This window comes from Phocoena sinus, chromosome 3, assembly GCF_008692025.1.
Source record: "Phocoena sinus isolate mPhoSin1 chromosome 3, mPhoSin1.pri, whole genome shotgun sequence".
NCBI lineage: Eukaryota > Metazoa > Chordata > Mammalia > Artiodactyla > Phocoenidae > Phocoena > Phocoena sinus.
Genome location: NC_045765.1, coordinates 42042201 through 42055844, shown reverse-complemented (window position 1 = coordinate 42055844; position 13644 = coordinate 42042201). Strand labels below are relative to the sequence as shown.

Genomic DNA, 13644 nt, shown 5'->3' with positions numbered 1-13644 from the left:
TGCCATACTCTAAGTAAGGCGCTGCCCCTTTAAACTAGAATCCAACTTTGGGATTTTTATCTTATCAAGGTCTACATTCTCAGTACAGGTCTCTAGAGCGAGCAGCACAAAATATACTGAAGGCTGTATAAAAAAGAACAACGAGTTGCAAAATTCAGTTAGACATAGACAAACTGATCCTAAAATTCATATGGAAATGCATAGGGCCCCCAATAGACAAAAAAATCTTGAAAAAGAAGAAGAAAGTTGGAAGACTTACACTTCTTGATTTCAAAACTTACTACAAAGCTACAGAAATCAAGACAGTATGGCACTGGCATAGGATACCACAGATCAATGGAACTGAAATAAGAGCCCAGAAACAAATCCCTATGACTATGGTCAATTGATTTTAGACAAAAAGGGCCAAGACAATTCAACAAGGAGAAACTTTTCAACAAATGGTGCTGGGACAACTGGATAGCCACATGAAAAAAAAAAATGTTGGGCCCCTACCTCACACCATACACAAAAATTAACTCAAAATATATAATAGACGTAAACATAAGAGCTGCAACATAAGACTCTTAGAAAAAAACATGAGTAAATCCTCATGATCTTGGGTGAGGCAATGATTCTTTAGATACAATACCAAAAGAACAAGTGATAAAAGAGAATATTGACAAGTTGGACTCTATCACTATTCACTATCAAGAAAGTGAAAGGACCGCCCATGGACTGGGAGAAAATATGTGCATATCATATATCTGGTAAGGAACTTGTATCCAGAGAAAATAAAGAACTTCTATAACTCAATAATAAATAGTAAATAATAAAGACACATAATTAAAATCAGAATAAATTATAAAATAAAAAACCCAATTTATAAAATAATAATAAAAAGACAACCCAATTTAAAAATAGGCAAAGGACTGGAAAAGACACTTCTCTATAGAAGACATACAAATGGCTAACAAGCATGTGAAAAGATGCTCAACATCATCAGCCATCAGGGAAATGCAAATAAAACCCATAATGAGATAACACTTCATACCTACTAGGTCTGGTAAAAGTTTAAAAAACAAAAACAAAAACACAAAACCAGACAACAGCAAGTGTCAACAAGGATGTGGAGAAACTGGAACTCTCATACATTGCTGGCAGGGGTGTAAAATGGTGCAACTACTTTGGAAAACAATCTGACAGTTCCTTAATGGTCCATATTACCCATATGACCCAGAAATTCCACTCCTAGCTATCCACCCAAGAGAAATAAAAACATACATGCATGCTCATAGTAACATTATTCATTACAACCAAGAAGAGTAAACAATCCAAATGTCTATCAACTGATGAATAGATAAATGTGGTATATATCCATATGATAGAATGTTATTAGGTAATAAAAGGAAATACTGATACAATGTGGATGAACATCAAAAACATTATGCTAAGTGAAAGAAAACAGACACAAAATACCATAATATTGTATGATCCCATTTATATTAGATGCCCAGAATAGGCAAATTTATAGACAGAAAGTAGATTAGTGTTGCTTAAGGCTAGAAGAATGTGGAGGGGAAGGGAATGGTAAGTGACTGCCAATGGTAAGAGGTTTTCTGGGAGATGATGAAAACGATCTAAAATTAGATTTTGGTGACTGTTGCATGGCTCTGTAAATATATTAAAAACCATTGAAACGTACACTTAAATGGGAAAAATTTTATGATATGTAAACTACATCTTAATAAAGCTGTTCTAAAAACAAAACAAAACAGACATTAGCCCAATAAAAATCATGAATTCTTACCCCAGCAGTTGTTAGGCAGGTGGTGAACTCTTTAGACAGAGAGGACAACTCTTTACACAACACAACTGTCATCCTAGGAAAGAAGGGAAAAAAGAAGAAACAGGTCCTAGGTCCCCATATATGTTCCAACAGGTCCTAGGTCCCCATATATGTTCAACTACATATATGGGGACCCATGTTATTATAGGAAGAGAAGGTTCAGTCCTTAGAGAAATACTTTTCTACAAAATTCTCTAGAAAATACTATGCTTTCAAATTAAATCAAAGGAAATAACTAAGATACATTTTAAGGAGACAAGGTCGTACTTAAAAGATCCTACATTCCATTTAGAAATATAGTTAAATTAAATATTCATTCATTCGACAAATACTGAAAGGCTTCTATGTACCAGGTACTTCTGAGCACTGGGGATATATTAGTAAACAAGCAAAGCACCAGTTTTCATGAATACTAACTTACTTGCTGATTGACAGGGATACTATAAATATAGAAAGAGATGGATGTTTGTATATGTTTATAGTTATATATGTATACATTTATACACACACAAAAGTATACATATATTTATATATATAATATGTACTAGATGGTGATATGAAAGCAAGTAAAGAATTCTAAAATGTAACAGGGAAATGCAAATCAAAGCCACATGAGGCAGCAACATGGATGGACCTACAGATCGTCATACTGAGTGAAGTAAGTCAGACACAGAATGACAAATATTATATAGTATCGCTTATATGTGGAATCTTAAAAAAAAAGAGTAAAAATGAACTTATTTACAAAACAGAAGTAGAGTCATGGATGTAGAAAACAAATTTATGGTTACCAGGGGATGTGGAGCGGGGGGGTGGTGGGGGTGGAGCGATAAACTGGGAGCTTGGGACTGGTGAATACACACTACTGTATATAAAATAGGTAACTAATAATAGCCTGCTGTATAGCACAGGGAACTCTACTCAATACTCTGCAATAGCCTACATGGGAAAATAATCTCCAAAAAAAAGAATGGATGTATGTATATGTATAACTGATTTACTTTGCTGTACAGCTGAAACTAGCACAACACTGTAAATCAACTATACACCAATAAAAATTTAAAAAACAAACAAAAAAACACACGAGATATCATCTCACACCTGTCAGAATGGCTATCAACAAAAAGAACACAAATAACAAATGTTGGTGAGGATACGGAAAAAAGGGAACCCTTGTACACTGTTGGTGGGAATGTAAATTGGTGCAGCCATTGTGAAAAGTAGTATAGAGGTTTCTCAAAAAACTAAAAATAGAACTACCATATGACCCAGGAATTCCACTCCTGGGTATATATCAAAAAAACAAAAACACTAATTCGAAAAGGTACACGCGCTCCAATGTTCACAGCAGCATTATTCACAATCGCCAAGATATGGAAGTAACCTAAGTGTCCATCAACAGATGAACGGATAAAGAAGATGTGGTATATATACACAATGGAATACTACTCAGCCATAAAAGAGAACGAAATTTTGCCATCTGCAGCAACATGGACGGACTTGGAGGGCATTTATGCTAAGTGAAATAAGTCAGACAGAGAAAGACAAATACTGTATGAAATCACTTATATGAGGAATCTAAAAAATACAACAAACTAGTGAGTATACCAAAAAAGAAGCAGACTCACAGATATGGAGAACAAACTAGTGGTTACCAGTGGGGAGAGGGAGGGAGGGGCAATATAGGGGTGGGGAAGTGGGAGGTACAAACTACTGGGTGTAAGACAAGCTCAAGGATGGGGAATATAGCCAATATTTTGTAATAACAATATGGGGAATATAACCAATATTTTGTAATAACTGTGAATGGAAGGTAACCTTCAAAAATTTTATGACATTTTTTTATTACAAAATAAATTAAAAAATAAAACAAAATAAAAATCCTACCCTTGAGGAGGTTAAACTGATCAATGTAATAGTGAATTAGAGTTAGAGAAAAGAAAAAAAGAATGAGAAAATAGTAGAAGATAGTATTAGATAGGGTGGTGAAAAAGGACCCTCTAAGAAGTAAAGGAAATTCAGTGAAGGAAAGAGCCATGACTGGAAGAGCATTCCATGCAGTGGAAATAGCTAGTTTTCCAAAGAATAGTCTGCTTTGGGACTGTGAATCCCTCATCCTAAGGATGTTTAAGACAAAACTAGGCCCCTCCTTACGGGATGTTGTAGAGGGGCAGTGAAACCGTAGGTGAAGAAATGGCCGAGAGAACATCAAGGGTCCCTTCCAATCCTAACACACTAGACACTCTCACTCATGTTTTTTCCTCCAATGAAAATTCTCATTATTTAATTAGGAGATTTATTTAGAAAACAGTAGGGTTTTTTTTCCTCCTGTGACTACCTACATTCTATCATTTTTCAAATTTTTGTTCAAAACCAGCAATATACTGGAAAAATACGGTTTGAAACTTAGATAGACCTGGGTTTAAATCCCAGTCTGCACAACCTGGACATAATTTACTTAACTTCTCTTATGTTTGTGTTTCCTCATTTTTAAAGCTGGACTGATTATTTATCTTGAGGGTTGTTTTTAAAGATTAGAAATGATACACATAAATCCCTTAGCATGGCACCTGGCGTATAATTAGCACTCAATAACCAACAACTGTTATTAAGAACTGAGGTTATTAGAACTATTTTCTGTTTTTTTTTTTTTTTTTTTTTTTTTGGTACACGGGCCTCTCACTGCTGCGGCCTCTCCCGCTGCGGAGCACAGGCTCCGGACGCACAGGCCCAGCGGCCATGGCCCACAGGCCCAGCCGCTCCACAGCATGCGGGATCCCCCCAGACCGGGGCACGAACCCGCGTCCCCTGCATCGCCAGGCAGGCTCCCAACCACTGCGCCACCAGGGAAGCCCTGTTTTCACTTATGCAAAATTCTACTTCAATTAAGGTCAGTGATCTGAAAAAAAAAAAAAAACTAGTTTTCCGAGTATGAATTGGTTAATAAAAAAGGGCAGATTTATAATATAGATTTATGGCTCAATGAAAATAAACACCCTTGGCTACTTATTAACTAAAACCCAAAATGAACAAACCTCTAAGATGCGAATGGTGCAATGTGAACAGCGTCTTACTGAGAGGAAAGTTTCTAAAACTTTGGAAAGAAACTGAGAAAGCTCTTTCAGCAAACTGTATCATTTAGAGGGATACTCATTACACTTACTGGGAAAGGGCTCTGCTCCTTTCCATGGCTGTTACTTCCTGCTTCCTGCCATGCAGAACCAGAGCCGCTGTTTTGTGAAACAGTTCAATTGAGCAGGCAGTCAGTTCTGCTAGGCTCCTGATTGCAAATGCATGGATATCCTGGATGGAAAAACAAAACAAAGCATAACAACACAGAGCATTGTTTTTTTAAATACAAGAGGAAATGACACCACCCTGCTTCTCCCATACTGAAGTATACCATATCTTGAAAGCAACACAGACTAACAGCTGCCCTTCAATAAACCTCCTCTTCTTCCATAGTAGCTATATAATTTTATAACTGGGCTCATAGCTATAAAAACAGAGGCTCCCCTGAAGTCAGGTGTGACCATGTGACTAAGTTTTAGCCAAAAGATTTGAATAAAAAGTGTCATGTGCAGCTTCTGGGAACCTTCTCATGACGCCACATACATGCACCCTTTGTCTCTTTTTCTTCACTCCTTGCATCCTATAGTCTAGAACTAAGATGTTGCGATCTTGGATCACAAGGTAGAAATTATGGATAGCAGTACAACAAAATAGGTGCTTACGTCCCTAATTGCGATACCACATTGAAAAAAAAAAAAAGCCTTAGTTGTTTTCATTACCTCTATTGAATTGTTATTGATTTGCTCAATTTTTTCTGCTTCCAACTGTTTTTTTCCTTCTTCCTTCTCTTCTAATGGTTTGGCCAGAGATGTCCTGATCCATTCACAGGCTGTATTTCTTGCCTAAATAAGAAAAAGATTATAGTTGGCCCTCCATCTACACAGCTTCCACATCTTCAGATTCAACCAACCACAGTTTGAAAATATTCGGAAAAAAAAAAAAAATCCAAAAAGTTCCAAAAAGCAAAACCTAAATTTCCCAAGTGCTGGCAACTTAAATAGTATTTACATTGTATGTACAACTATTTGCACAGCATTTATACTGTATTAGGTATTATAAGCAATCAAGAGGTGATTTAACATATACCAGAGGATGTATGTAGGTTATATGCAAATACCACACCATTTTATATCAGGGACTTGAGCATCCCTCAATTTTGGTATCAACAGGGGGCCCTGGAACCAGGATACCTCTGGGGATATCAAGGGATGACTGTACAGTCCATCAGCAATTCGATTCAGCTCACCAAGATTACTGCGCACCCACCAGGAACATTTTAGCATCATGGAAGTCAGTGTTCTTGTTCTCACCCAAATAAACATACCATCTAGCTTTTCAGTACTTAACTTACTAGATCTCCTTACAACACTTAACATTTGTGACCACACATTCCCTCTAATTCTTTGGCTTTTTTTAAACTGAGGTGTACCTTACACACAGTAAAGTGCACAAATCTTCGGAGCATGACAGGTTACATGTGTATATGCCTGTGTAACTGTGACCCAGATCAGGATACAGAACTTTCCCATCACTCTAGGAAGTCCCCCATACCCCTTCTTAGTCCCAAGTGGCAGCCTTGGTGCTCTACTTATCTCACCCTACTCCCTCCCGTCTCCATCGATCCTATTTCAGTAATTTTAACTATTCCTTACCTGCTGCTGACTCCTGAATCCTTATTTCCAGCACTAACTTCTGAAAACAACATATTCCAACTCCCTTCTGGACATACACATCAGGATATCCTATAGGCATCTCTCATATATAACATGTGCAAAATTTAAATTCATCATCTTTCTCTCCCTATCCCTAAATTTTTCATCCTCTCTTATTCCCCTGAGCTTTAGAAGAACCACCATATACCAGTCATCCAAGCCAAAATACACGAGCCATCCTAGATTCTTCCTTTCCAATCACCAAGATAGTCTGATTTTACCGTATGTATTTCTCCACTTTGCTCTTCCTCTCTATTATCACCACTTAAGTTCAAATCTACTCTATGGCAAGAGCACTCTGATTGGTCTCCCTGCTTCTGATATGGCTCCTCTTAAATCCATCTTCCATAATGGTACCAGTGATCTATCTAAGCCCATAGCTGATCACTCTGCTTTTCTTCAATGGCTCTCCATCCACTAGATCATGCTCTTTGACATGATCTAAAAAATGCCCATGACCTACTCTACCTACTTCTCTAGCTTCATCTCTTACCATTTCCCACTTTATGATCTGGTAATAATGACCTGTAATATGCCTGTTCTTTGTTCATGGTATTCCCTTAGTCCAAAGTGTCATTTCCATTTTTTTTTCCCCTAAATCAAGGCAACTCAGTTTTTTTTCAATCCTCCACCCAAACACTGTCTGCTCCAAGTAACTTTCAAAGGCATCCCAGGAGATTGGGCACCTCAACAACCCTTTTCTGTACATCCACAGTCCCCTAAGTACACCTTCAACTTAGTACTTACCAAAATACACTGGAATTAACTATGTGTTATCTCCTAAATAAACTACATTATTACAGAACAGTGGTAGTATCTTACTTGGATTAGTGCACCCAGATGTTCCCTATAGCATTGAGAGATATCTACTGTTTTTACCTAGTTGGCATATATATCTCCTTTCTTTTGGTAGCAAGTTCTAGATTTTTCTCAGTTCATGTGGTTTGGATGGGGTTACTTTCAACCTCTGACTCCAAGGGTTGGCAAATGATTCAGGTTTAGCTACCAAGAAATTAATCCCCCTGTCTATACAGTAATTAGTTCATGGATGGAAAAGTGACCCAAGCTAGGTCAATGGGCATCAGCCTCAGGACATCTCATAAAATTACTGGGAAAGGGAAGTCCTCTTTCTGTTGGAGTTACTCAACTGGAAGAAGTCTCCTGAAGCTGCCAGTAATCATTTACCATCATGTGGAAAAGCATCCCTAAGAATGAACAGAAGAAAGCAGAGTCAAGAGATGGAGAAGGGACAAGTTTCTGGGTGGAGAGCCATGCCTGAAGCCAGTGTTGCCCCTTAGTTTTCTAGTTCCATGAGCTAATAAATGTGCCTTTTTCTTAAGCCAGTCTGACTTGAGTTTCCGTCATTTGCAACTGAGAAGAGTCCTGGTTTCTAACGAAATGTTTACTGTCATTAAATTAAGTCACCCACTTGAGTAACTTTATATACACAGAATGTGTTCAGAGCTGTAACCAGGCAATAGGAATCCAGAGAAGACGCTGAGGGTCATTCCAACTGAAAACTGAGAGAATCACAGGCTTTATTACAGACATAGCATTGGGGCTGAGCCTTTAAGGATCAACAAGTGGGGCTACACCCAAGGGTACAACATGAATGAGCTAGAGCACAACCTATGAACCCAGACAAAAAACAGACATTGATTTATGTGAGATGGAAAAAAGAAGAAAAATATAGAGATATAAGGCCACATAAAACAAAAAGAAATTTGATACTATAAATTTAACTTACTTGGAGATATTTTAGTAGGCATAATACATACTCAAATTAACCTAGTAAATATATTAAGTTATTATAATCTATTGTGCCAACTCAATGTAATTTATCATCCCTTTCAAAAAATATCAATGCTTGGGACTTCCCTGGTGGCACAATGGTTAAGAATTTGCCTGCCAATGCAGGGGACACAGGTTCGATCCCTGGTCTGGGAAGATCACACATGACGCAGAGCAACTAAGCCCGTGCGCCCCAACTACTGAGCCTGCGCTCTACAACCCACGAGCCACAACTACTGAGCCTGCGTGCCACAACTACTGAAGCCCACGCACCTAGAGCCTGTGCTCCATATAAGAGAAGCCACTGCAATGAGAAGCCCACACACTGCAACGAAGATGAGCCCCTGCTCGCCGCAACTAGAGAAAGCCTACACACAGCAACAAAGACCCAACACAGCCAAAAATAAATAAATAAAATAAATTAAAAAATAACCAAACCAAGGGCTTCCCTGGTGGCGCAGTGGTTGAGAGTCTGCCTGCTGATTCAGGGGAGGCGGGTTCGTGCCCCGGTCCAGGAGGATCCCACATGCCACGGAGCGGCTGGGCCCATGAGCCATGGCAGCTGAGCCTGAGCGTCCGGAACCTGTGCTCCACAACTGGAGAGGCCACAACAGTGAGAGGCCCGTGTACAGCAAAAACAAAAAAACAAACAAAACAAAATAAAACCAATGCTAGCCGCCCTCCACACCCCGAATTCAGTCTGGAACGTCCCACTGATGAGATCTAGAGACTTTGGAATTAAAAGGCACCTTTGAGCTTAGCTTCTCCAACAACTTATTTTTTTTTCCAGCTGAAAAAAATGAGGCCTGGAGAACAAATGAGATTTGCCTACATCACACGTGAGAGTCACAATAAGAATCAGAACTGTGTTCTCAGACTTTTGCTTCACTGCTTTTCCCCTGCATCATACAGACTCTCATATAAATTCCGGGAAATAATCAGGCCCTGATCCTTAATCATTCTACATCTTAAGTCTCAACACCCAAAATATAAACAATACAAAGACTGCTTTTAGAGAATGACTAGGACTACCAGATAGGTAAGGGGTTACTTTTTAAAAACAATTTATTTATTATGATGATCTATTTGAGTAGAGAAACTATGTCTCTTTCATTACTGTTTCCCTAGCACCTAGGAAAATAAAGGTTTATTGTATATATGTTTATCGAACATCTAAATGTATAACATACTGAGCTAGCTTCTTTAGGACCATAAACAGTGAGTATTTACTACGGGCCAGGCACTTTTAAGAGCTCTGTGTGTATTAACACATTAAATCCTCACAGGAACCCTACATTATCCCTACCTCACAGACAGAGCAGCTGAGGCACAGAGAGGTTAAGCAACTTGCTTAAGACCACACAGAAAGTAAAAGATGGCAAAGCTGGGATTTTAAGAACTGATAAAGCACAGAGCCAGCCTTGAAGAAATTTAAGTTTTAGAATGGGAGGTAAGATACACACATTTAAAAACAAACAGGGGCTTCCCTGGTGGCACAGTGGTTGACAGTCTGCCTGCCAATGCACGGGACGCGGGTTCGTGCCCCGGTCTGGGAAGGTCCCACATACTGCAGAGCAGCTGGGCCCGTGAGCCATGGCCGCTGAGCCTGCGCGTCCAGAGCCTGTGCTCCGCAACGGGAGAGGCCACAACAGTGAGAGGCCCGTGTACAGCAAAAACAAACAAAACAAAACAAAACCAGTGCTAGCCACTCTCCACACCCAGAATTCAGTCTGGAACGTCTTTGCGTACCGCAAAACAAAACAAACAAACAAAAACCAATGATAATTTTATGAAAATACGTTTGCACACAGTTAAGTGAATAAAGTGCTGAAGAATACATATATCAATAGTATGTTAACTTTTATATAAGAAGGAGATAAGAAAATATATCTGCTTGTCTTTAAATATATATCTGCTTATCTAAAAAAGAAACACAGGAAGGATATGCTGGAAAACAAGAAAGTTTAATATCTAAAAGGAGAGGGGAGAGTGAAGTGGGTGGGAATTGAGAGGAAGTGACACTTCTGAATATATTTTTTGTACAGTTTTGACTTTTGAAAACATATTAATATTCTATATATTCAAAGATGAAATTAAATTAACATGGGGAGACAATAAATATAACATAAATTTTTTTATAGTTTGGTTTTATAGTAGTATGGGCAAAGCAAGGGAACCATTTCAGATGCATTATAGGACTAGGGAAATTAGGAAATGCAGTAATGTTGTTGGGAGACAGAGTTCTTACTATGAAAAAGAGATACAAATGTATAATGGGGAGAGGCAAGGAAGAACCTGTAAGAATGGACTGAAACTGGAGTTATCAGTGTGAACTCATGATCTCTAAAATATGTATGTGAGCATATACATGGACACACACACACACACACACACACACACAGGTGCACGTATGTGTACTTGAATATATTTCCTAGGCCAACAGGGCCTAGAAGCAAAGATACCCCAAGCGATGAGCACACCTAGCATCCAGGTTTTGTCCTGTAATATCAAAAAGGAACCATGGCTCCTTGAAGAAAAGGTTCATTCTGGAGAGAAATATGGAAGGTACAAGATCTCTCGTTATGCCAGAAAATAAGGAAATATTCAAATAACGGGGGCATGTCACACAGGAGTCAGCTTGAAGGACAATTTGAACAGCAAAATAATTAAGGACAGTAATGAATTACAAACCAATGGGGGAAAAAAATAGAAACCCATGAGACCATATCAATAGCAAACAGATAATAAAGAGATAAGGGGAGAAGGGAGAGCTCTTAATTCTAAGTAGAATGCTGAGAGCTCACTGGTAAATGTGGAGCATGTACTGGGATTGAAACAAATGATCATTCAGCAACCATCACAGTAAAGACTGGTGCAGCAAGAATCATGAATAGTTGCTAAATCTAGGATGCTAAATTATGAGGAGCAGGATATTTGTATGGTCTTAAAATGTCTCCCCACAGAAAGCTCATTAGCAGCAAAGGAACAAAATCATAACTATACAGTGAGAAATCAGACAACACATCACCAATAAGGGACAAATGGACATCGTGTGCCTCTAGATATGGAACCCTGTGCAGGATACAACATCACTTACAAGAATGCATAACCTGATTTTAATCATGAGAAAACACCAGACAACACTCAAATGAGGAATACTCTACCTTTATAAAGGGGGAAGGGGCTTGTATTTCTCAAAAATGTCAAAATCATAAAAGACAAAAAAAAGCTAAGGAACTCTTCCAGATTAAAAGAGACTAAAACAAACAAAAAAACAAAACAAAGCAAATATAGATTAAAAGAGACAAAGTACGTGACAACTAAATACAATTCGCAATCATGTACTGGCTCCAACATTAGAGGAAAAAATTGGATATGAAGGACATTATCAGGTCAATTGACAAAACTGGAATGTGGACAACAGATTAAATAAAGTATGGTATCAATGTTAAATTTATTGCAGTTGATAATTCGTGTGGTTATAGAAGGGAATATCCATATTCTTACGAGATACATATTGAAATATTTAGGAGTACAGGGCTATAATGCTTACATCTTACTCACAAAAAATAGTCCCAGGGACTTCCCTGGTGGTCCAGTGGTTAAGACACCACACTTCCAGTGCGGGAGGGCATGGGTTCTATCCGTGGTTGGGGAACTAAAGATCCCGCATGCCACACGGTATGGCCAAAAAAAAAAAAAGTCCCAGTAATAGTAATAACTTGTGTGTGTGTGTCTATGGGGGAGGTGGAGAGGAAGGGATAGGAAGAGGGAAAGAGAACATATTTGCAAGCACAAATGATGAAGCAAATGCAGTGAAATGTTAATAGGTGTATCTGCATAAAAGCTATATGAATGTTGTTTGTACTTTTCTTGCAACTTTTTTCTAAGTTTACTATTACTTCCAAAACAAAAAACACTATAACACAAGCTAGAAAGTGCCATAAAGTGCTACAGACAAGATGAGGGAGAGGAGCTGCTGACGCAAGGTTCTGAAAAGCTTTCTTGGGAGAATGCAGTGTTTTTAGTGGGCATGGGAGAGCAGGGTAACTTCCCTGAAGCATCCTATTCCTTACCGTGGGGTACACAAGAGGTGACTCTGATGACTATACAATGGCTATCAGCTCTCCCTGGCCAGGAAGCAATGTGTGCTGCTGCTAACCGATTCTAAGATATTTCTCAAGAAGAGGGTGAAGAGGCAGCAAGCAGCCCAAGACCCAGAGAATACTGTCCCAAGAGCTGGCACTGGTGTATATGCTAGGCGGGTACTACCCTGGAAACAGTATCTCCCGACCCACTCTGAGCTTTGACTGAAGACAGCTCAGGCATCACTACCAAAGACCAAGACTCAGGCCATGGACTCTCTCATTTCCACAAGCTAAGTGGTCATTATGCGAGTTACTGGGCTCTGGGAAATGGCAAACTCCAGCTACCTAAAGGCAGGGGCCACATCCCATCATCTCGGAATCACTCAGAGCCTTGAGAACAGTGAGCCCTCAATAGAGAACTAGCCCATTGGTATCATGATGGCTGATGAGTGCTGCCAACTTTAACTGACCAATGCTATGGCCTAACTTCAGCTTTCAGACAAGCAAAGCATTCCAAATGGAAACAGGTGAGGATGGCAGATGTGTTGGGGGGCTGGGGGTAAGGGGGTGCAGTGTGAGTTTAGCACACTAACCTGCAAGACCAAGAGGGAGACAGGAGGTATGGAACTCAGAATATACCCTTGGGTTTGGTGACATCCTTGCCAGGAATTTACAACCTTACATTCTTTATCCACTAAATATATATGTAAAAAATTGAAAATCAGCAAGAAGGAAAACTTACCCTAGTAAGTTTCTCCGGTTTGGAGGAGACATGCAGCTGGGAAAATACCTCTGTTATCTCTTTGGTAAAGTCTTCATCCCCTAGAAAAACAAGTCCCACATAAAACACTGCAGAAAGACTGGTGAGGATCATTGCAGGGAGAGAGAAGAGGCATGATAGTAGTAGCTGTAGCAGTAAAAACAGCAGAAGCAAATTATATGAGCAAGGTGCTTTAGTGCTTACAGAATCCTTTTATGTATATTTTACTGATGAATTCTTCCAATAGGCTTCTAAAAAAAATGCGTCATTATCCCATTTTCGAGATGAAGAAACTAGGGCTTGAAGAGGTTAATTTATATCCCCAAATCTCATAACAAATAAGGAGTCAAACCTTGGGCTTCCCACCCCCAGTCCACAGCCTATGCTCTTTGG

General features: G+C 39.1%; 1 protein-coding gene across 4 annotated transcripts in view; it reads right to left on the bottom strand.

Annotated features, from left to right (window-relative positions):
* Positions 1 to 13644, bottom strand: part of FAM114A2 (family with sequence similarity 114 member A2) — a 38484-nt gene that overhangs the window by 11052 nt on the left and 13788 nt on the right. For 2 of the 4 annotated variants that reach the window (XM_032628513.1, XM_032628512.1), the window contains exons 9-12: positions 13234 to 13313; positions 5620 to 5742; positions 4992 to 5131; positions 1790 to 1862 (exon numbers count right to left, since the gene is read on the bottom strand). In XM_032628513.1, the coding sequence (XP_032484404.1) occupies positions 1790 to 1862; positions 4992 to 5131; positions 5620 to 5742; positions 13234 to 13313 (416 nt within the window). Of the gene's footprint in view, positions 1 to 1789; positions 1863 to 4991; positions 5132 to 5619; positions 5743 to 7760; positions 9000 to 13233; positions 13314 to 13644 lie in introns of all 4 variants that reach the window. The other 2 variants (XR_004349390.1, XM_032628514.1) reach the window with 2 other exon arrangements.